Source organism: Oreochromis niloticus, linkage group LG5, assembly GCF_001858045.2.
Source record: "Oreochromis niloticus isolate F11D_XX linkage group LG5, O_niloticus_UMD_NMBU, whole genome shotgun sequence".
Lineage (NCBI taxonomy): Eukaryota > Metazoa > Chordata > Actinopteri > Cichliformes > Cichlidae > Oreochromis > Oreochromis niloticus.
This window is the reverse complement of record NC_031970.2, coordinates 19,975,218-19,999,086: the sequence shown is the minus strand read 5'-3', so window position 1 is coordinate 19,999,086 and position 23,869 is coordinate 19,975,218. Positions and strand designations below refer to the sequence as shown.

Below are 23,869 nucleotides of genomic sequence, written 5' to 3'. Positions count from 1 at the left end.
AGTGAGCATTACACATGCTGGTAAGCACATTTTGTTACATTTGAGCAGAGACAGGCTCCCTCTGTTCCCTAACTTTGTGCAAAGCTAATATAAGTTGCTTCTCTGCTTCAACTTTGATGTTTATTTCGAGTCGCCTGCCACTGACTTAGTTTAGTAGGTGATCAACTGCTTTATTTAAGGCAGTTTAATCAGCAGTTCAGTGCATTTTGGCATGTAGACATGATCAAGACGACCTGCTTGTTATATGAGAGCGTCTTTTAAGTTACCTTTTTATAAGGAAGTTAAAATGACAAACTTTATCGTACACTGGTAGATATTAAGTAAAATATGTAAGTCTAGAGATGCATTCTCGAATCTGTGAGACACATTAAAAAACATTTTTAAGGAAATCACTCAAATGGAAACTCTCAGGTGTCATTACCTGATTCCTTTACCTATACTTTGATCGTGTTTCATAGAATGTTTATGCAACATCTTAATCCCAAGATCTTGGCTCATTTCAGCCAATTTTCTTATTTTCATATCTGTGTATTTCCACCAGCTTTGGATGACCCCATTGGAGCAGAAAATGGGACCAGTGAAATTGTGGTTAGTTCAGCTGTGGAGGTTAATATAGCAGGAAAACTGCTCAGACCTGCAGGTAAGATTTTTATCTGGTCTGTTATACATGTGAAATTGGGATTTTTGGTTTGTTGTGATTCCTGTTCTCGTCCTGTTCTCCTTTTTACTCTGATCCCGTGGATGTCGTCCTGCAGTGGTTGGTGGGAAGCTGGACTTGGAAGCTTGGGTGGATAAGTTCAAAATCCTGGCCAGCAACATGTCAGACAGCCGGCAGGGGTCACACAAGGTACAGATTCTGAGTCTATATCACCTGTTAAAACCGAATTCACCTAAACAAAAATCTCACACGGTCTCATTTTGTTAAGCAGTGTGGACCTCTGAGAAGTTGCGAGATGGATTGCGAGATGGACACAAATGTAAGCACTTTTCTTTATTTCACTCTCTGACTGCGCCGTAGCCAAAGTGCAGCAGGACAGTGCCATCAGTTTAATGACCAATCTAAGGTCCTTCAGTGGTGATTAACTTGATGAAACTGTGATTAATAGACTGGCCTTTTATTTCACGTCATTCACAGTTTGTAACCCAGAAGAAAACTGTTGCTGCTGCTTGTTTCTCTTTCAGTCAACTCACAGAAAAAAGGAATTCTTATAAATGTGTCCAGCGTGATTAACATTTATGAGGGTGATTAAAGCTCTGAGCTCACTCATGAGATGTTGCCATAAATTTAATATCTTTTTTTTAAGGCTACAATGTTTTTTTTCTTCTCTTTTTTCTCTATAAACTGTTGGGAATCAGCCTGTAACTTCAATGGCTGTCAGCTGAATGCTTGACAGTTCATGTCACAGCCCCTAAGCCTTAAGAAGACCGTCACACATGATTTAAAATGCAAATTACTGCAATGACAAATGCTTCTACCATATTATTTAATACATTTCAATATTTTCCAGAATACAATAACACATATTACATCTTTTATTGATTTTTAACTGTCTGTTTTCTCTCTAGTAAGACCAAACTTTGTCTTTCTTCCTGTGTTCTGCTGCACCCACACTGTGTCCTCTGCAGGAACTCGGCTGCTATCTGATTGATGATGGTGGGTTCCTGGTTATGTCCAATCAGGCAGATCACTTCCAAAAGGTATGTCTGTGAGCTGTAATGTGTCTACTCTTTATGATGCATGTCATCCATAGCAGGGGGTATCAAACATAAGACATAAGACTCCGATGCAGCCCAGTGGAAAATGAGGATTTAGGTAGAAAATGTAAATTTGGGATTTTCATAAGTTTTAGAGTAAGTTTTAAAGACCTCATACTGCAAGTGATGGATAAAAAGTCTGGGCAATGAGCTACCGGAACCTTTTCTGTAACAAACCAATCATTGCCAATCATTGTCTTCTTGCTCTATAGATGTGATTTAAAAAGTCTCTGCTTGATTTGTGCAATAATCATATATTTATTTCAGTATACAAAAGAAACCTATAGTATGGTCGCAGAAAAATAACAATTTATATTTTAAATCACCTTTGGTATTTCTTAGAGCAGACGTTTTCTACTTGCATCACCAGTTTATCTCTTTCCCTACACCTACTCATTGGATCTTTTTATGCCTTGTATCACCAAATAAAGTAATCATCGTATATAGGTTAATATCATGTACGCAGAGGCCTAGCTGTAGTCTTTGTTGCTCTGGATATTTTATCCTGTAGCGGTCTCAGACTCAGACATATATGGATGAATTTGAGGGGTTCATCAATCAAAAAAAAAAAGAGGAACTGATAGGCAGCAGCTCAACTTTGACACTATGAAATATAAAATGATTTGGGATTTTTTAAATCTGTGAATCATGCAAAGCTTCTATAGTTTTGAGCTCAGTGTTGAGCCATTATTCTCATGTTTTTATTGCTCCCTGTAACTGTCTTATTGTCCTTCTTTTTTCTTTTTAAATCGTAGATTGGTGTTTTCTTTGGCGATGTGGACGCTCCCCTGATGTATGCCCTCTACAACAATTCGATCTTCACTCGACGGCAGTCTTTCCAGTACCAGTCTGCATGTGAGCCGGTCAGCAGCAGCCACACTGGCGCAGCACCGAGAGGTGTTTTTGTGGTAAGAGACAACATCAGGCCGTCAAACTCTGAATGATTAGACAGTCTGAGACGTTTGCCTTCATTTCTTAATTTTCACCGTCTCTCCAGCCGTCCATTGCTGATGTCTTGAGCTTGGCGTGGTGGACGTCAACAATGGCATGGTGAGACTTTATTTGCAGCAATTCTGATGAAATCTACTTCATTTTATGTCTTTTTAAAACAGTCTTTGCAGTGTACATGAAAGTGATTTTATATTTTTTGTGTTCGACAGCTCCTGCATGGTTATTTTGAGCTGTTTTAATATAGCTCTGAGTTTACTGTTATTGAATGATGTTTTCTTTCTTTAACCTACGTCTTTTTCAGGTCTGTGTTTCAGCAGCTTCTTTATGGACTGGCCTATAACAGCTGGCTCTATCAAGGTGACATGCATGTGAACTGATGTATTCCTTATTGTTTTATGTGGTACACAGTAAGAAAGGAAACGCACATTGGATGAATAGTAAATTTTCAGGAATTTTACTGTATTCTTACTTTGTTATTTTTCCCTCATCATCAAGTAAGTGTTCAACTGCCAATAAGCATGCTTTGGATCAGTTTACACAAAAAATCAAGTTTGCTTACGTGTGTTTAATTTATTTTAAATAGTGTCATTATGTTATGAGCTGATTTTGAACATGCGTTTGTGTCTTTAGCTGATGTCCTCATCGAAGGCTTTGAGACTAAAGAAAGCAGCTGTGTGACCATCCAAAGCCAGTTCTACTTCACAAACACCACAAACTCCTACAATATGCTGCAGGACTGTGGAAACTGCTCCAGGTGAGTTTTCTACAGAATCAGCAAAATCAGTTTGCAGTGTTTATGAGCTCGCAGCCCTGTGCTGTCCATATGGAGCCGGCTAAATACCTGTCACTGTCTCCTACAGACTGTTCCATGCAAAGAGGATCGAAAACACAAACCTGCTTTTTGTGGTCGCTGAGAAACTGCTCTGCCAGTCGTGTGAGATTGAGACGCTGACCCAGGTCAGAACAGAGTGTATCCTTTCTGCTGTCAAACACTCCTGACACTTTCATTTTTGTAGAAGTAGAAGATATCTTTTTATGTTTGCCGTTACCGCCCTAACCAACAACCAACAGTTCAGGAGGAAAATCCATGTGAAGTATTGAACAATACACGATATCGTAAAGGCCCGACTTCCTGCTTTGACTACAGTGCCTTAGTAAGTGCCTGTGCTGTTATTCGTGCTGTTATTATTCAAAGGAATCACTTTGTGTCTTAGTCCTGAGCATGTGATAGAAAATTCTGAGAAAAAAAAATATTTGTAACGTCACACAAACAATAATTATCAAGAAAAGCCATTTAAACTGCTGTCCAGTGACAACTATTTGAAAAACTACAGAGACCTGCTACTAAGGAGGTATATTAGATAGTGATTAAAGTTGAAAATTCAGCAGTAAGCAAAACAATGTGTGGCTCTTCCATTCAGTTGCTTTTGCATAGCAAGTGAACTAATATCCTAATATCCTATCCTAATGTCCTAATCCTAATGTCCTAAACTAAAGTCCTAATGCCCCCACAGCCATTGGCTAAGGCTAAAATAAATCATTTTTTTAAAACTTAATTACTTTAATTAATTTCTCTAAAAATTAGGGTTTGACACCCCTGAATAATGGTCAGGATTAAGACACGTTTTCTTTATGTAAGACTCCAGGGTCATTAGTTGTGGAGAACAAAAGGATTCACTTTTTACTCTCTTTGCAGGAAAACACGTCAGAGTGTGGACGAGGTCATTCCCTGCAGTCCTCCATAGGAGTCCTCCTCTTCATTCAGCTCACTCTGCCTCTCTTTCATCTCTCACACATGCAAACGCTCTGACATTTTTGATCTCTGTAGGTTAAGGCTCGGATCTACTGAAGAGCAGATCAAACAGCAACTGTAAAATTCTTCTTTTTTGAACTACAAACAGCTCACAGAGCACAGTGCTTGGAAAGAAACCCCTGGATCAGCTCATAGTGTCTTTTGCCTTATTGCTAATGCATTTCTTGGTGTTTCGGGGCTTGAGTGCAAAACATATGATTATAATGTGTTGCGTGTGCATGCTATTTAAACTGAGACAGCGTCTTTACATTTTTATTTATTTATTTATTTATTGCATAAAGGCTTAGCCACAGCAAAAAGTCAGGGAGACGACCAAAGCCACCCAGCAGTAGAAGATTGTTGATCGCGTTTGTTTGACTGCGTTTCACTGTCTAGAATCTAATGTGGCAGCAGAATAGTGAGTCATATTATTACATTACTTCCTGAACTTCCTAGATGTGGTTAAACACAGTTATTTCATGATTTAGCTTTTTCACACAGGGCCACGTTGGTTCCGATAGCTTTTTTCCCTTAATAAATGAAATTCTAATTTATAAAGTGCATCTATATTTACTTGGGTTATCTTTGAGAAAGGACTCAGGAAAGGAGGAAAATACCTTTTCACAGCACTGTACTGTTTGTGCTAGCTCGTAGCCTTCGTCCTCCCGGCCTTTGCAAGTGTAGAGCTGTGTATATATATATCTGTATATAAAACCCATGGGATACCTTTGAGATGCATGGTATATTTTGAATTCTAGTAAAGTACAAGAAACCTAACACTGTATTTACAGGTAGTGTAAAATACGTAATTATTACTTTCTACCACTGAACGTACGAGGCTGTACGCACCATCACCTTTTATTCTGAGGAGCTCTGATTGGCTTAACAGACGAGTAACAGTTAAATATGGACATTACCAAGAGTTTTTAGAGCTTTCAGTACTTTAACGTTACTGATCAGCTGAATATATTAAAATTTATATGACTTTTCAACCATACAGTGTCACAGTGTTGTTAACGGTTCGGATAAAGGGCAAACTAAGATATTTAAATGGCGGATAGACGGAGATCAATCACTGCCTTGAAAATTTTAATGAAAAAGCTGAATCTGCTGCTGGGTGATTTGGAGACTCCCACCTGTAGACTGCTCAGATGTTATTTGTGGCACCCATGCTGTTGTTGGCTTGAAATGAATCCCTTGCACCTGTTTGTATTTGCTCGTTCGGTCCCAGCAGATGTCTTTGCACATACAGATCAGGAGGCGCTGCTCTTACAACTGTTTTTTACACGACGGTAGATCCGGGCCTTGAACCCACATTCACTTCAGTGTCTTTTGATCCAGTTCTGATCTTTGCCGAGCCAGTTTTAGTACTAAAAATTGGGTCATGCATGACAGGATCCTGAAAGACTTCTCTATCAAGTATCCTTGCCCTCTAATGTCATTAAATTTAGGCACACGTCTGACAGGATTTAGATAAAAATATCTTTTTTTTCCCCATAAGATATTTTTTTCCAAAACTAAATGAGAACAGAGATGTGAAAAGCCAGCGTGACACATCAACAAAGAAGCATCTGTGTGGTTTGCTTGTTTGACAGAATCGTTAAAGCTGAGGTTTGCTTTTTTCTCCGAACGCCTCCACAGATGCTCGGTATGATCTTGAAGTGCTTCCAGTCAAGTAAGATATCGTCAGATGATGTGAAATTAAACAACACAAACTAAATTGTCAAACAGTAACTGACTTTGTGAGCTATTAGTGCATCCTTTGTGGACTACAATATTGAAGCGCTGTGATCATCGGATACTTGCAGTGTAACGTGCAGTGTTAACAGCGTAGTCTATTAGCACAAGCCTCGCAGTCAGCATATTGCCAACATGTTTTTAAACATATACATCAATTATTTAATTGATGGGTTCTTTGTCCCTTTTTCTTGTATTGCCAATGTTTGTCAAGTCTGAATTTATGCACTTATGTATGCTTCTGTATGGGGAATGTAGCTTCTAAAAAGCTTTCAGTGTTACGAATATGTTCTTCTGCGCTTTCTGAGCTTCTGTCGAGATTCCCCTGACGTGTCGCTGATCACTGAATGACTTACTGCGGCAGAACATTTCGGTGTTATCATGGACTAAGATTTGATTCAAGAGTCAGATTTTTGACAACGGTAGCAAGAAATGTAGCTCTGTTTTGTAATTTTGACAGGTAAGCAGAGTTTTCTGTGTTTATTACACTAAAGATCCCCCTTCCAACACTTAACATGTACAAAATGCTGTGTTTGGAATCATTTCTTGCATTTGATTAGATAAAAGAAAGAGAAATTTCCTACTTCAGATTAAATCTAAAATCTATCAACATATTTGTTGTTCTCAAGTCGACTCTCAGTGTGTGCGCACAGGAGATTTCAAGTGTGTATTGCTGCATAGTTGGCTTTCAATTTAGTTTTGATGTCAAAATCTGTACTCTTGTTACACTCAGATCAAAGGTAACCTCATAGAAAAGCCCCCCCCCCCCCAACTTTCAGCTGTCAAACACTGCACAGTCACACTCTGCTTAGTGAAGCGCTAACATCCCCCGGGTAGCACCAGTAGAAAGAACATATTTTGATTTCTTTTGAAGAAAGTGAAAGACAGGAGCCCAAAACTGGTGTTACGTGTGATTCATGAGCGCTCGCTGCATGCATGATTAAATGAAGAAATCAGTTTTTCCGCAGTGATTCATTCTTGTACGTCTTTTTCTGTAATCATTTGATCTGGTTGCAGAGTTAACGGGGGTATTTTTTTTTTTTTTTTTACATAATATTTGTAAAAATGCATTTTCTCTCTTCGTCTGCCTGGTGTTCCACCCCGCAGTGCCTTGTTGCACTCGTCATTTTAGATGTCAGGAACATTCGCATCTTAGATGTGGAAATTCATCGTGCAGGCCATTTGAAAGACGCACTTGAATTTCAAGGGTTGCTGTGGTTCAGCTTTGAGAGGACTTTCCAGTCAGGGAATGTGGAAAAGAAACAAAAAATATGCTCCCATAGAACTTTTAAAGGAAAATATTTTTAAAGGAGCGCAGTCGTGAAAGTTCACAACAGAAGAGTCGGCCTCCTTTCCTGCCTTCTCATGGACACGTTTGTCAAATCTACACCAACAAACCGGGCCGCCCTTCTGGCGTGTGTCGTCTGATCGCCACACTGTGGTCCAGCCGGGCACAGACACTGTCCATTTACGGGGATTTCTACTTTGTCCCATCTGCACCACACTATATTCTATATTTGATGCCTGTTGGAAACGTACTTTTCAGTTACGACTGACTGAAATGAGTGAATGTTAATGTACAGTATACCTACTGTTGTGCATCTCTGCTGTACCCAAGCATGGTGGGGACCTGGAGAAGCAGATTCAAGCTCAACATTGTTTGAAAACCTCAACAACAAAAAAATAAAAATAAAAAATGCTGCTTTCAAGAGACGACCCAAAACAGGAAACAGCTGTTCCTCTGAGACCTGCAGTATTTCCTTTAGGTCATTTTGCGTCACTCAAACAACACTGTTGTACTTTGAGGAAAGAACTTTTGTGGAACTGTTTGTACCCTACAGTACAATATATTCCTGCTGTTGAGGTCAGTGTTGTAGTTTCGTTTTAAATTTACTGGTATTTATTTGCATGATATTTTGAACAGATTTGTGTACATAGTCTGATGGATATTTTACATTCCTGTCTGCATCTGGATCTTCAGCTCTGTCGGGGAGGGTGGCGCGATTGTGCCCCACCGTGGATATTTTGGGTAAAGTGGAGGTCGCTGAGCTCTTTGCTGCCTGTAAAGGAACGAAGCTGAAAGTTTGACTTCAGTGAAGCCTACAGTGACTTAGCGTTTGTAGTTTAAGCCTTTTGCAGTAAGTTAAAGCACAGAGCAGTTAAGATTTATGAGCAGCATACTGCCTGGTTGAACTTTATTCGTTTATTCAGCAAAAACTGATGTAAAAACACTGGAAGTGACTCGTGCATTTAATGGCTGCATAACAAATAAGGCTGTGGCATGTGTGGGGACGCCCCTTTATTACTAGGCTTTGTTTATGAAATATGTTAAAGTGTTTCTTATTTGTTTATTTCAATGTAAATTTATTTGTTCATTCGTTTGTTTATTTGAGCATCGTGAATGATATTTGTGTTGATCAGAAAGGAAGTGAATGTGTTTGGAGGTTGCGCAGGCACAAGGTGCAGTTTACAAGACGAAGAGCGAAATAGAACAAAGTTATCGTTATATCCCGTACGTCTGTGTCCTTTAATTTGTCAAACAAGAAGAATGTTCATGTTTTTTGCTGTAACTTTGCTTTTCATTTTGCCGACGTTGTTGTTTACTTGGGACAGTTTTCTCTCTTTGTGCCAGTCTCCTGCGCCACCTCATTTTTGTACAGACAACGTGAAGCAGTCAGCAGAAGACGAAGGCTTAACTTTGTAAAGATTTTGTCAGTCACATTACAAAATGGATATTTAAATGTTTATATCTTTGGTGATTAAATGCTATTGATATTTTTCACTTCAGCTCTGAATGGTTACTTTTTCTTCGCTCATGTGTTATTTTCGTTGCGTGACGTTCAGCACACTATTATAACGCAAAGATTTTCACACTTCAGCTCTTTATAATCCCTTATCAAGGACATTTGCAAAAAGTTACAAAATGTTACTAAAATAATGAACACAGTGATTTGCAACTTATTTAAATCTTGATGCAAAAACAACATATTAACAGCTGATATTGGCAAGCTGGGACAGGGAAGTCTTAACCACTGTGATCTATAATATCTTGTTTTAAAAGCATTCCTGTGAACTGATGCTGCTGATTGTTGTAGTTTTAAAGATAAAATATATTCACATTTGTGCTTGATGCAGAAACAGTAAGATACCTCCCATCTCATACATTTCATTTTATAATACCTGCACTACCTAATAGAGATGTATTACATATGACAAAACTAATCAAAAATGATTAAGCAGTGTGTAAAAATCAAAGTTGAACCCAGTTCAGTAGCAGAAACTTCAGTCATGATTTTCTTTATGACTTTTTAATCGGTCTCTCATCATTGTGCAGGAATTTTGCCCCACTCCTCTTTCCACTTTAACAACACCAAGTGTTTAAGTACACTGAGGTTCATTTCTGCACAGCTCATTGTAGAGTGATGGACTTGGGCTTATAACCCTTTCTGGACTGATGGACAGCAACAGCTGCTCCTTTAAGATCACTGCTTTTCTCCTTGGCATTGTGTTAACACAACAGCTGGTCTAGATGGTTATTTTCTTTTTATTACAATTGCTGCTGCTTACCCTCTTGATTCTTAGAAGCAGCAAGACTTTACATTTGTATTTTGGCTTAGATTTGTTAATATTCACACAGTATAATATGTCATGTGTTATTCATCTGAGGTTGTATTTAAATAATTTTAGACTCTAGTAAGCAACAGATGATTTTTTATGACATCCACAAAACAACAGCAACAACAACAAAAAACTTGAATTGAAATTGGTGTACTGATTTTCTACTTTTTTCACAGTCTTCTGTGGATTCAGGCACTGTGTACTTTTTTTAGACCGCGGTGATGCTGCTGTATAATAACTTCAGTTGAGCCACTGAGCAGTTCCTCTGTTATCTGATGCAGAAAAAGTTCTGTCAGCTGTTTAGGATCACACCAATGAGAACCAGAAAAGTAATCCAAGAGTTAAGCTGCTTGGAAACTAATCATGGTGATTTTTTTCTAACTTCATTTAGAGAGGATATCAAACAGTAGGCTGAGATCATCAGTAAAAACGTCATCTGTCACTGACACTAAAACCAGATGCTTCGGTGATTCAGTAAATCAGCCGTCCTACTCAGCAACTCTTACTAGTCTTGTTTGGAAAAGTGATACCTTCCATCCACCTGGCATTGTGCCTTGTTATTTGGCTTAAGGAGAAATACACCATCCGAATTAGATATGATGTCAGTGGACCAGTGTTTGGCAAAGGAGTTTGAATTATTGTCAATTTAAAACATCATGTTGGATTTATCCAGCAGAGCTCATGAGCTTGTTGGACATAAGTTGAACTTAGGAGACACAGAACAGACGAGGCGTTCGTGGGAGACGAGGACTGATGTAGGTTTGCTGCAGAAGTGGACCTAATCCGGGTAAAACCAATTCTAATTACAGTTAACGAAAGATGGGAACTGGAAACTGTTTTAGTACCAGATGAATGTGTACGTTGTTTTTTTGTTTTTTTGTTTGTTTTTTAGGTTTTTAGGTGTTGAAGGCATGTATCCTCTCAATGAAATAATGATGGTTGTTTTTAAAGGGTTTTATTTGATAATGACTGAAATTTGTGTGGCACACTGACAGAGAGCTGTTCAGTGGTTGGTGTGGCGATTCCTTGGTGAGTTCAATACTAATACTAATATTGATGGAGTGAACTTGGAATGGATTTTGGAGCAGAGTTCAAGCTTGATTTGAAAGATTTTAAAGTTATTTGGAGAAAAATGTTACTGTAAGACCATGCTTGGCTGTGTCAGTTGATATTTAAGCAATAAGAATGAAAAAGAGACATAAAAAACAAAGTGTAGGGAACTAAGACTCATACAATACCAGACTGTCCCCTGTACGTAGTTAAATAAGACCTCTAACAATAACGTAGGCATGTAAAGAATCTCACATGGTGCCATATATTCAGGAACAAACAGGTGCACTGAGAGGAGGGGAGGAGGCAGCTGTCAGGATATATTAATGACAATGGTCCCTGAAGAGGAAACATGTTGGATTGCTGCCTTGCCCCAGAGGACTTGGCTAAATAACTTTCATTCTTTGCTGTTACAAAAAGCAGCAACGCACCACACCCCATCTTAAAAGTTTCATATATCTAAAGACACTGCACAGCATGTGTCTGCAGACATTTTAGAATAATGTTTTTCACTGCTGTGCAGGACAAATACGTCTGCATTAGCAGCATGCTCAATGACAGGAAGGCTGTGCAGGTACGATGCAGACAGTGGTGATGTGTTTCGTTACTTTTCGCATAAACTGTCCATAAAATGTCTGAAGAAGTTTAGACATGACATGATATACAAAGTCAAAAAGCTAGCTGATGTTTTGCTGCCCCTACAACCACAACTCGTGGGTTTACACTTTTGGATAAAAAAAAAAAGTAAATATGTGTAATACAGAGATAACCAGAGCAGATCATCTCCATCTCACTCTATCCCTAGCATCCTCCTCTGTCACACCAACCATCCGCGTGGTGTCCTGCACTACATCCATGAATCTCCTCTGTTGTTTTCCTCTTCTCCTATATTCAACATCCCCCATCTAATATATCCACTATTGCTCCTCTGCAAACCCAAACCATCTCAGCCTTACCTCTCTAACTTTGTCTCTAAACCACTTGTTACCCTTCTGTCACAAATCACCCGTCACACTCATCTCCACCCACTCCACCCTGCCTGGACTCTCTTCTTGGCCTCTCTTGTGCGATGCCTGACCCCAGGCATTTTATGCATTTTTGTCTTACTTTTACTGACTAGACTCCAGTTTTAAAAACAAGACACGAAATATAATATAATATATCCAATATAATAAAAACTATGAAGACACTCGATTTGAAGGATTTTGTTTTTATTTTGGAACGTTTAAAGACAGCAGACTGGCCAAGTCAACAACATTTAATGAGAGCATTTCAACGAAAAATCATATTTTATGATTCTCATTTGAGTCTCTCATAGAAGTTGCAGCTTATTCTTCAGCTTCCTTTCCCTGAAACAAACAGAAAAAAAACCACACCTGGTAAGTTCACTCAAACTGTGGGAGGAAAACTTGTCCCTGTGAAGACGGAGAAAATATTCTGTCTTTAAAGAGACCTTTTTGATAATTTCCAGTGCTGTGTTTTAGTTGTTCATTATTTAAGATAATACCCATTTATCGTATACACAGTTTATTCTTTGTCTGAAACATAACCCTTTTAGCTCCTTTCCCCCTGCCTTTAAGCTGGCTTTCTTCTGATTGGCTGCCCCTCACAAATAGAAGATTTGATGGGTGAGGTTTACAGTGACAGCATGAAGATTTAAAAGCAAAACACAATCTGTCAAAGTGAGTGTTTAGAGAGTGTAAGTATGTGTGTTTGTTTATATACATACTTGTCTGTGTGTGTCAGAAATTAAGCAAAATAACTTGACTAATAATTTAACTTGAGCCATTTGAAATCGCATAATGATGGACAAAATCAATTATGCATGCATGATTTTTATGCATTACTTACTTTTCCAATTTCACGACTCTTAGCCCTCAGCTTGTTGACCTGGGACTCAGCGATGTCAGCGCGCTCCTGAGCTTCCTCCAGCTCGTGCTGAACCTTCCTCAGCCTTGAAATGTGAGTATTGGCTTGCTCCTCCTACAATGAGATAAAACAATGGAGTTAACTGTCATAAAGACTGAAGATAGAGAGAATAAATGACTGACTCATAAACAGCAAAGTATTTAATACTGTGAAACATTTTAACTTACGGCCTCCTCAGCCTGTCTCTTGTAGGCCTTCACTTTCAGCTGCAGCTTATCCACCAGATCTTGAAGTCTGGCAATATTCTTCTTGTCCTCCTCCGTCTGCAGTTTACATAAAGCCACAGCAAATGTAATCATATGGACTTTCCCGGGATACCAGCATCAACAAAAAAAAAGAAAAACACCTTCCTACCTGATAGGTAAGCTCTTTCACTCTTCTCTCATACTTGCGAACACCTTTGACAGCTTCAGCTCCTCGTCTTTGCTCAGATTCAACTTCAGATTCAAGCTCACGCACCTAAAATATGAACAATGTATGACAATGATGGGAGTTCAAAAATAAATACTGTGAAAAAAAAGTTGAGATCATGCTGGTGAAAAATTGTCTTTACCCTAGCCTCCAGTTTCTGGAGCTGCTTCTTGCCGCCTTTCATGGCCAGGTTCTCAGCTTCATCAAGGCGGTGCTGCAGGTCCTTCACTGTCACCTCCAGGTTCTTCTTCATCCTCTCCAAATGAGCACTGGTGTCCTGCTCCTTCTTCAGCTCTTCTGCCATCATGGCAGCCTGAAATTTCATGTCATTTGTATTGTTGTAACTGTTAGACTAATATAGTTGGTAGAGGAATACTACTACAGTATAGACATTCATCAGGGTGGCTCACATCAGTGATGGCCTTCTTGGCCTTTTCTTCAGCATTTCTGGCCTCCTGGACAGCATCTTCCACTTCACCTTGGATCTGAATGAAATCACCCTCCAGCTTCTTCTTGGTGTTGATAAGGCTGGTGTTCTAAAAGAAAATACAGGATAATGAATCACATACTCTGACTTTCATCTTTCAAACTGTAAACATATGAAGTTTTTGAATCGTAACTAACCTGAGAGTGCAGCAGTCCCACGCGCTCGCTGGCATCAACCAGCTCCTGTTCAGCAATCTTGCGGCCTCTCTCTGTTTGCTCCAGTGCAGCTCTCAGCTCCTCGATCTCAGCCTGCATCAGGTTGTTTCTGCGCTCCACCATTGCAACCTGCTCCTTCATGTCTTCCTGGCTTCTAATGGCTTCATCAAGATGGAGCTGGGCATCCTGAAATGTGTAACATTAAGAGGTATTAGTGCACACCTTTCAGATACTTTCAGAAACTTCGGACAAATCCTCCAGTCGACCCACCTTCAGCTGTCCCTGCACATTCCTCAGCTGTTTCTGGGCTTCAGCTGCCTGGCGGTTGGCATGACTCAGCTGAATCTCCATCTCATTCAGGTCTCCCTCCATCTTCTTCTTGATTCTCAGGGCGTCATTCCTGCTCCTGACCTCAGCATCCAGAGTGCTTTGCATGGACTCAATCACTCTCTGGCTGTTCCTCTTGATCTGTTCAATCTCCTCGTCCTTCTCTGCAATCTTCCTGTCAACTTCGCTCTTGACTTGGGTCAGCTCAAGCTGAATGCGGAGGATCTTGGATTCCTCGTGCTCCAGAGTAGCCTTTGAAAAAGTGTGAACCATATTAACTACAGCACACAACCTTTTCTTTAGTATAAATATACAAACTGAGTGTTTGTGCAGTTTGTACTGAGTGTACAAACTGGTGAATGAAGAAGAAAAAATAGCTCAGACATAGCGCATCGAATACTTTTCAAGCATAAATCTCACACAGATATGCTTCAAATTGTTTAAGCAGAGCATCCACTTCTTTTGCACAGAAGTCAAACTTAGCTCAGGAATCGTAGATTCAGTTTTACCTCAGCCTCTTCCAAAGCTGTCTGGATTTCTGACTTCTCACTTTCCACTGTCTTCTTTCCCTTCTCAAGCTCATGGATGGTTTTACCGGTCTCGCCAAGTTGTTCACTCAGGTCCGATATCTCCTCTGTTCAAGCAGATTTTCATTACATGAGCATACTGGTCGATTTAAACATTCAAAATTCTTCTCAAGTGTATTTTATTGACAGAGTGCTTGGTCAAAACTGGATTAATGGTCTTACGTTGCAGGTTCTTGTTCTCCCTCTTCAGGGTCTCCAGGTGATCTAGAGCTTCCTCGTAGGAGTTTTTCATCTTGAACAGCTCAGTGCTGAGAGAGCGAGCCTCCTTCTGAGCTCCCTCCAGCTCTGCCTGGCTTTCCTCATACTTCTGTTTCCACTCTGCAAGAACCTGAAGATACAGCAAACTATTTAGTTTCTCTTTCTTTTAACCTCCCATCATATTCATATACAAACAAAAATACCGTACCTTGTCAAAGTTTCTCTGCTTCTTGTCAAGGTTAGCAGCCAGAGCATTAGCTCTCTCCACATCGATCATCAGGTCCTCCACTTCACCCTGCAGTCTCTGTTTGGTCTTTTCCAGAGAGGCACATTTTGCATTCACAGCTTCGATGGACTCCTCAGCATCCTGGAGACGCTGGGCGAGCTTTTTCCTGTTAAGAACATTGAATTTTCAGACTTGCTGTATATTAATCACAACTCAAGGAAAAATATAAGGCTGGAGACTTACTTTGCCTCCTCCAGCTCCTCAGTGCGCTGAATAGCATCAGTTTCATATTTGGTCCTCCACTGAGCCACCTCGCTGTTTGCCTTGGACATTGCACGCTGCAGCTCAGCTTTGGCCTCCTGCTCCTCCTCATACTGTTCTCTGAGGAGGTCGCAGTCGTGACGAGCTGACTGGACAGCATGAGCCAGGGCGTTCTTGGCCTATAATCCAAACAAAAACCAGATAATTATTTGACAGAAAACATTTTTTCGCCTTTTCTTCTCCACTATCCCACAGTTTCCAAATTCTGTTACCTTGACTTCCTCCTCTATGTGCCTCTTAAGCTCCTCAATTTGCTGAGTGTAGGCCAGTTTGCCTCTGGTCAGCTGAGACACAAGAGCTTCTTTCTCCTCGATCTGGCGTGAATATTCACCTAAGCAAAGATTTTTTAGTTATTAGCATACTCAACAGCAACAAGAGCAGGAAATAAGCATAAATTGATGCACCATAGATTTTCCACTGTTGCAACTGAAGAAGAACAACAACATTAAAAACCTTAATGAACCCTAAACTTATGAATAGCATCCCTAATGAGGTTAGAAATATCCACATCACTACATTTTTAACTTGTAAAAATGTATGTGACTTTCCATTGTTACAGATCTCGCTGCTGTTTGCATTTTGCCTCAGTACCACTATCACAACCCAGCAGGTGAAGTGGTTACATCATGAATCTCGGCTCCTTTGTCAGTCATTTCATTTTTTTTAAGGTAATACAAAACATGATTTTCATATGAAGTGAGTTTCGTACCATTTTCAGTCTGAAGTCGTGCTTTTTGTGCACCGATATCATTCAGCTGACGAACATTTTCATCGTTCTTTGACTTGAGCTCATTTAGCTGATCTTCCAATGTCCTGCACATCTTCTCAAGGTTTGCCTGATGAAATAAAACATGTATTAGTAAAAGAAATAAATACATACATAAATAATAAAATTACAGTTTATTTTCCACTTTTGCAAGTTTAGTGCTCTGATTACCTTGGCTTTGGCAATACCCTCCATGTTGCTTGCAAGGTCATCAATCTCCATCTTGTACTCGCTTTTCTCTTTCTCCAGCTTCTGTTTGACTCTCTGCAGGTTATCAATCTGCTCTCCTAGCTCGGCCACGCTGTCAGCCTGCTTCTTGCGGAGAGCTGCGGCGGTGGCTTCGTGCTGCAGGGTGGCCTCTTCGAGATCACGCCGCAGCTTCTGAAACTCGGCCTCGCGCTTCTTGTTCATCTCAATCTGAGCTGCAGTTGCCCCGCCAGCTTCCTCGAGCCGCTCACTGATCTCCTCCAGCTCCCTGGAGAGATCAGACCTCTGCTTCTCCACCTTGGCACGAGCAGCGCGTTCAGCCTCAATCTCCTCCTCAAGCTCCTCAATACGAGCCTAAAACACAAAAAAGATTTAAGTTAAGTTGAACATATTCAAAGATTTTTTGCTATAGTAAATACTTCTAATTATACCTGAAGTTCCTTTATCTTCTTCTGTAGCTGCAGTCCCAGAGATTGCTCATCCTCGATCTTACTCAGGAGCTGGCTAATCTCAAAGTCTTTCCTAAAGGGGAAAAAATGATAATGGCATATTACAGTTGTATTTATCAGAGAATATTTTAGTGCAGATAAATATATATGAATTATTTTTTTACTTCTTTATTTTCTCATCAGATTGCTGCTTATCGTTCTCCAGATCCATGATGGTTTCTTGGGCCAGTTTAAGATCACCTTCAAGCTTTCTTTTAGCCCGCTCAAGGTCCATGCGAAGCTTCTTTTCTTGCTCCAGGGAACCTTCAAGCTACCAAAGAGAGATATTTCATGGATTTAGAAAGTGTATTAGTGGACTGTTGGTTTTCAGATGAGTTTTTAAAATACTCACATCGTCCACTTGCTGCTCCAGCTTGGTCTTGGCCTTCGTCAGACTGTTAACTTTGTCTTCCTCTGCCTGCAGGTCATCGAGGGTCTGCTGATGGGCCTCTTGGAGGGCTTTCTTTTCTTTGGTCAGCTTGGCAATGGACTCATCTTGAGCAGCCAGTTCCTCTGTGAGGTTTTTGACCTACAGAAGTTGACATGAATATAAACTTACACATTTTCTCAACACTTAAGCAAAACAATACATTGTTAAAAGAGGGAGTATAACCTTGTTCTCAGTGGCATGTTTCTCCTTTTCCACTTTGGCCAGGGTCAGCTCCAAGTCGTCAATATCCTTCTTCAGCTCAGAGCACTCGTCCTCCAGCTTCCTCTTCTTTGCAGTCAGCTCAGCGTTCATTTCCTCCTCATCCTCCAGTCTCTCAGCTGTCTCTTTGAGTTTGGCCTCGAGCTGGATTTTTGCTTTAATGAGCCCCTCACACCTTTCCTCTGCATCAGCAAGGTTCTCACCTTCCTAAAAGGCAACACAAGTTTGTTAATCAAATTAATTATTTGATAATCTGCAGACACTGTGCATGCAAGGTAGCGACTGAACTCACAGACTGCACTTGTAACAGTAAGTCATTCTTCTCCTGCAGCAGAGAAACCATCTTTTCCTCCAGTTCTTTCTTCTTAGCCAGAGCCTTTGCCAGATCCTCTTTGGTCTTTTCAAAGGTCTCTTTCATTGCGGCCATCTCTTTCTCTGTCTCTGCACTCTTCAGCAGAGGCTTAATCTTGAAGTACAGCTTCATCCACGGCCAGGTTTTGACATTCATGAATGAACGGATGTTGTACTGGATGGAGAAGATAGCATCTCTGATAAAAGAAAGAAAGGACGAGTTATAAAATGTTTATTTTACAAATTAAATTGCAGGTTTCACAAACGTCTGTCACAGCATCAGCAACAGACAGATTACCTCCTCTCCATCATCTTGACAAACTCGCGCCTCATGAGGAAACCTCTGCAGAGAGCCTGAGTCATTGTGACCAGCTCAGCCAGCTTCTCGTCTCTCATCTCCTCCAGAGTTCCCAGCAGACCGGCTTTGAAGAACACCTGAAAGTTAGTAATACAAATTATTTTTAATTTGTTAACTATTCTCCACATTTCTTTAAATTTCAGCATAAACAGCATTTTCCAGGGTAATGTTTCTTTCTCTACCTTGGTGTGACCAAACTTGTACTGAGAGTGGTCCACATTGATGGATCCCAGAAGTTTCTCTGAGGCCTTCTTGTTGTCAATGAACTGTCCCTCAGGGATGACGCTAGCATTCAATACCTTGTATCTAAAGTAAAGAGTTCAATCACCTAGTCAGACGCAGTGGCTTTAAGATAATAATAAAAGTAATAATAATAAAAAAACGTTTCATTGTCAGTGAAGATGCTAGCAGTGTTACCTCTGCTTGAAGTCACCATAGAGGATTCTGCTGGGGAAACCTTTCCTGCAGATCCTGATACCCTCCAGCACACCGTTACACCTCAGCTGGTGGATGACCAGGAAGTTCTCCATGAGGCCTGTAATATGTCGTTAAATAAACACATTTTGACAAGAGTGACAGAATGAAAATATGAAACAGCGAAAGCACATCACAGGTTTGATTTCTTTCAGTCATGTACCTGGCGTCTTTGACTCATTGGGAATCAAGCAGCGCACAAAGTGAGGATGAGTGCTCCTCAGGTTGGTCATCAGCTTGCCCAGATTCTCCTGAAACATTAAAACAGCATTAAGTTAACAAAATAAATGACAAGTATCTGTAGTAAGTGATTCTTTCACATCTTACCCTGAACAATGCGGACACCGTCTGGAAGGAGCCACCCTTCTTTTTGCCACCTTTCTTGCCACCACCGCCCTCAGCTGTCAGTGGGACAGTTACAGTGAAATGATTAAAGCAAGAAATGGCAATGCATTTTTAATATCTAATAAACTGTGGAGAGATTACAATTGATACCTTCTGTAGCGGCATGAGACGCATATAGGAAAGCCAACAGCTTTGTTGATGACTTCTGGTAGAGCTGTACCACAGAGTCATTCAGAGGGTCTTTGTTCTTCTCCAGCCAGCCATTAACATTGTAGTCAACAGTACCAGCATAGTGCACCAGGGAGAAGTGGGCCTCAGCTTTGCCTTTGGCAGGCTTTGGTTTCTGGAAGGGGGCACTTTTGCCAACATGCTGGTCATAGAGTTTGCTCTTGAAGGTCATGTCTGTTGCCTTGGGGACAATGCACTCCTCTTCAAGGATGGAGAAGATGCCCATTGGCTGCCATGATGAAACATAAAGCAAATTATTTCAAGGCTTCAGACTGATTTCTGTTTTTATCAACACACAGTACAGAGTTCACGTGGTAAAAAAACAAAGTGTCTTCACCTTCTCAATAAGCTCAATGCAGGCAGCCAAGTCCATGCCAAAGTCAATGAACTCCCATTCAATGCCCTCTTTCTTGTACTCTTCTTGCTCCAGGACAAACATGTGATGGTTGAAAAACTGTTGCAGTTTTTCATTGGTGAAGTTGATGCACAGCTGTTCCAGGCTGTTGAACTGAAAAGGAAAAGAATCCTTATTATATCAAACCCAATAACTCATCATTAAAATCTGTCCAAAGCATTACTTCTTGCAAGAAAGGTATCAATAACAAAAGTATAAAACTGTGCTATTTCCGGCTCACTTACATCAAAGATTTCGAATCCAGCGATGTCGAGCACACCGATGAAGAACTGTCGCGACTGCTTTGTGTCCAACATCTCGTTGATTCTGACGACCATCCACAAGAACATTTTCTCATACACGGACTTGCAGAGCGCCGAGACGGCGTTGTTGACCTGATTTTACAGATAGACAACAAAGACAAAGGATGAGAGAATGTCACACAAATAAACCGTTTCAGTGGTAAAAACGGGATGGATTAGGATATTTCACCTGCGGGACAGTCTGACCCTTAGTCACAAACTCGTTTCCAACTTTGACTCTTGGGTAGCACAGTGCCTTAAGCAAGTCAGATGAGTTCAGGCCCATAAGGTAGGCGATTTTATCCGCGACTGAGAGTACAGAGAAAGACAGTAAGACTATTAGCAATAGTGTTTTTAGTTCGTTTCATACTTAAAGTTTTGTTTTTTTTTTAAGGTCCAACATACCCTCAGTGCCATCTGGCTCAGCCTGCTCTTCTCGCTGCTTCTGCTTGAACTTCATGTTTCCGTGTTGCATCACAGCTCCGGTCAGTTTATACATGCTCATTTTCTCCTCTGCACTGAAGCCCAGGATGTCAATGGCAGTCTAGGTATATTAAAATAAATAAGTCATTCACACAAAGCTCTTTCATTTAATACAGTCTTAAATGTTTTTTTTATAGTGACCTATATTTAATCATTTTCTTACATCAGTAGCAATGAATTCTTCAACGTCATTGATACTCTTGACAGTGATTTCACCCTGACTGATCATGGGATAGTCGTATGGGTTTGTGGTGATCAGGAGAGCCTCTAAAGGAAACAAAAAAATACATGTCAATATAATACGCTATACAGTACAGAGAAACAACACATATATGTTAAATATTGTTGTTTACAAGCTATGGGAAAACTGAGATATTTTCATTATTATTCTCTAACCGATGAGCTCGGGTTTGTGGCCTGTTGTGAGCTGATAGAAGATATGGTAGCTCCTCTCCGCAGAGAGCTGGAACGTCACGCGAGACTTCTCCAGCAGATCTGTAAAACAAGGAAAATCAGGATGAGGATAAGAAAGTCCACAGGCTAACAGGACAGACACGAAGGATGTGCTTGATCATTTGTAGCCTCACATGTTTCAATGTCTGCTGAGGCCAATTTCCCAGTTGTGCCAAAATGGATTCTGATGAATTTACCCTTTTCAAAAGAAAAGACTGGATTAGTATGATGAATTTTTTAACAAAAAATTTATTTAGAAAGGCTTAATTAATAGACACTTACAAAACGGGATGAGTTGTCATTCCTCACTGTTTTGGCATTACCATAAGCCTCCAGCAGTGGATTAGCTGCAATGATTTGATCCTCAAGGGACCCCTGAAAGTTTAAAATGACACGTTTGTATTTTGTGTATTTCTTTATTTTCATATACATAATTTAAAACACATTGCATGACTTACCTGCATTTTTCCAGGGACTGGCTCGGTTTTCTTTCCTCCAGCCACTGCGATTGTCGCAAAGTACTGGATGACACGCTTAGTGTTGACAGTCTTTCCTGCACCAGATTCTCCACTGTAGTCACAAAAACACCTCATTAGCAAGAAAACCCTCTTGCACTGGGTAATCGTGCGCACACATACGCACAAACATTTGCTGAATTCTTTTAAAAAAGAAACTTACGTGATAAGGATGGACTGATTCTCACGGTCTGTGGAGAAAAAGTAACAAAGATATTGGCCATCATTTATATTAACAGTAATGCTGTGACCCACTATCAGAGCTTAATGTGTATATTATTTTATCTTTACTACTGTTCCACAAGGTAAGTTCAAAACTTATAAATTGTTCCTCTCTTGTTATATGAGTCTGGTATCACATGCAAAGTGCTGCAACACATGCTTCATACCTTGGAGCATGAACTGATAGGCGTTATCAGAGATGGAGAAGATGTGGGGTGGAGCCTCAACTCTCTTCTTGCCCCTGTATCCTGCCACAACCATTGAATCATACACTGGGAGCCACTTGTAGGGGTTCACAGTGACGCAGAACAGCCCAGAGTAGGTCTGTGGAGTCAGAGAGGATCATTTATGATGCAGATCTTCCTTTTGTCATGAGCACGAGTATCAGCTATGGAGTTCTGATCAACTCACGTAGATCATCCATGCTGCATAGCGCTCTTTGAGGTTATACAGCACAGTAGGCTCACTGAGGTGGGTCATCATGGCCATGTCCTCAATCTTATCGAACTTTGGAGGGTTCATGGGGAAGACTTCATCTTCTTTCACAGTGATAGTCTAACGCACAGACAGAAAAAACCATCAGTGGCACAGATATCAGTGGGCAAGTGGGCCAAACTTATTAAACAAGCAAAGACAATCAGTCTATCTATTCCCTTAGAGGTTAGAAAAACAACACGTGCACATAATTAATTTCCTGTTATTCTGTTTTATTTTAGCTGAAAATGAAGCTGTGCTGCTTATTTATTTTTGGTAATATGCATACAATCCTGAGGCCTTCATTCAGTGCCGAATGAGACCACACCAGCATCAGTGCAGCTGTTGCACTCAGATATTTGAACTCACCCACTCAATCAAGTAGTCTGGCTCATGGAGCTCAGCTCTATAACATTTACACTACAATAACAATAAAAAAGGTTTTGCTGAGTCAAGGCACTCTCACCTTCCCGCACAGAGTCTCCACGGTGGCTTTGCCGCCCTCTCTCTTAATAAGTTTCCCCTTGAGGTACATTTCATGGGGCTCGGTCACAAAGTATGCTGTTTTAGCATCAAATGGAGTGTTCTGGGCTTCAATGCGCTCTCTTTCTGGCTTGCGGAGGAAAATGGCCGCCTTGCCAAAACATTCCATCTCTGCGTCCCCACTCATGATGACTCTTTACTGCAATTAAGTAAAACAAGACAACAGTCATTATTTCTTCTCGCTCATGATGACAACACAGTACTGCACGAAGAAAAAGAATCCTGAAGCTGTTGTGGATGTCAAACGAAGTGACAGCTGGACTGTGTTTAAAATACTTTGTAACAATCTGTGTGTAACCTACGACTGCCTGTATCTGCTCCAAAATCTTAAAATATTAAGAGGTAAAAGGCACTAGATGTTAAACAAAACTAACAATTTCTCATTTCTATTCAATGATTCAAACATGTTAATAAAGTGAGAAGACTCAACATAAACTCTGTTAATTGATTTGTAAGCCATCCCACAAAATGCTAAATGAACAGCTGGATATTCAAGCATCAAAGTCTCATTTACAGCATATAAGCAATGCTATTAATTAAAAGTGTCTTTTGATAAACATGGAAAGCAATTACCTTTTCCCCTCCCTTCAGAAAAAAAAAACAGCTGTTGATGGTCCTGTGAGGGTTCTGATGAAGAAAAAGAAAAGATAAATTGTTCAAATGAATAAGTGTAATTAAACTAATAAAATAAATAAAAAGGCACTTGGTTTGCAGTAAAGTCCTGGCATTAGCACAGCCATCCTGTCTCTGGCAGTAAATGATCATGCCCTGCATTGTTCATTAAGCTGCTGGCTCTCCTCCTGCTAATAAAAGACTGTAACTCACTCACCTTGACTGGAGGCTTGGCAGTCCTTGTGGGTGTCCAGCCTTCCTTCTTATATAGGGAGATCAGTGTTCACTCAGCAGAAACGGCCTCCTTTATTTGGTCAGGTTGTTTTGTGCTATTTCCTCGAGTATTTTTGCCTCCGCTCTGTCCCCTGCTGTCTTTCGTCACTGATCAACAGGCTCTTTCACAGATTTAGCCTTTTACTTTTTAGTTGTCACATATTCTGAATGACTTGTTTACAGAGGCA

General features: G+C 40.3%; 2 protein-coding genes across 3 annotated transcripts in view; one reads left to right on the top strand and one right to left on the bottom strand.

Moving 5' to 3' along the window:
• cacna2d2b (calcium channel, voltage-dependent, alpha 2/delta subunit 2b) overlaps window positions 1-9,022 on the top strand; it is a 40,749-nt gene extending 31,727 nt beyond the window's left edge. The window contains exons 28-38 of the mRNA XM_003454586.5: window positions 542-640; window positions 756-847; window positions 930-977; window positions 1,627-1,698; window positions 2,511-2,663; window positions 2,753-2,805; window positions 3,008-3,063; window positions 3,337-3,460; window positions 3,567-3,676; window positions 3,778-3,860; window positions 4,403-9,022. Coding sequence (XP_003454634.2) covers window positions 542-640; window positions 756-847; window positions 930-977; window positions 1,627-1,698; window positions 2,511-2,663; window positions 2,753-2,805; window positions 3,008-3,063; window positions 3,337-3,460; window positions 3,567-3,676; window positions 3,778-3,860; window positions 4,403-4,516 — 1,004 coding nt within the window. The 3' untranslated portion in view covers window positions 4,517-9,022. The remainder of the gene's footprint in view (window positions 1-541; window positions 641-755; window positions 848-929; window positions 978-1,626; window positions 1,699-2,510; window positions 2,664-2,752; window positions 2,806-3,007; window positions 3,064-3,336; window positions 3,461-3,566; window positions 3,677-3,777; window positions 3,861-4,402) is intronic.
• Window positions 9,023-12,097: 3,075 nt separating this feature from the next.
• On the bottom strand, window positions 12,098-23,686 carry LOC100701165 (myosin heavy chain, fast skeletal muscle). Of its 2 annotated transcripts, XM_019358819.1 has the most exons (41): window positions 23,626-23,686; window positions 23,370-23,423; window positions 22,720-22,935; window positions 22,191-22,334; window positions 21,947-22,103; window positions 21,721-21,748; window positions 21,501-21,612; window positions 21,325-21,417; window positions 21,177-21,240; window positions 20,986-21,084; window positions 20,753-20,856; window positions 20,512-20,650; window positions 20,297-20,415; window positions 20,050-20,199; window positions 19,748-19,918; window positions 19,333-19,639; window positions 19,165-19,238; window positions 19,001-19,088; window positions 18,781-18,898; window positions 18,546-18,669; window positions 18,304-18,440; window positions 17,947-18,202; window positions 17,619-17,861; window positions 17,358-17,534; window positions 17,131-17,276; window positions 16,949-17,039; window positions 16,482-16,871; window positions 16,254-16,380; window positions 15,757-15,875; window positions 15,467-15,663; window positions 15,206-15,389; window positions 14,962-15,127; window positions 14,722-14,846; window positions 14,156-14,464; window positions 13,868-14,071; window positions 13,654-13,779; window positions 13,386-13,556; window positions 13,187-13,291; window positions 13,000-13,095; window positions 12,755-12,886; window positions 12,232-12,252 (listed from the first exon to the last, which is right to left on the bottom strand). In XM_019358819.1, the coding sequence occupies exons 3-41, from the start codon at window positions 22,921-22,923 to the stop codon at window positions 12,232-12,234; spliced, it is 5,817 nt and encodes a 1,938-aa protein (XP_019214364.1). In that variant the 5' UTR covers window positions 22,924-22,935; window positions 23,370-23,423; window positions 23,626-23,686. The 2 variants fall into 2 exon arrangements, with proteins under 2 accessions (XP_019214365.1, XP_019214364.1); XM_019358820.2 differs by lacking the exons at window positions 23,370-23,423; window positions 23,626-23,686 and having other exon boundaries at window positions 12,098-12,252; window positions 22,720-22,931.
• Window positions 23,687-23,869: the final 183 nt, after the last annotated feature.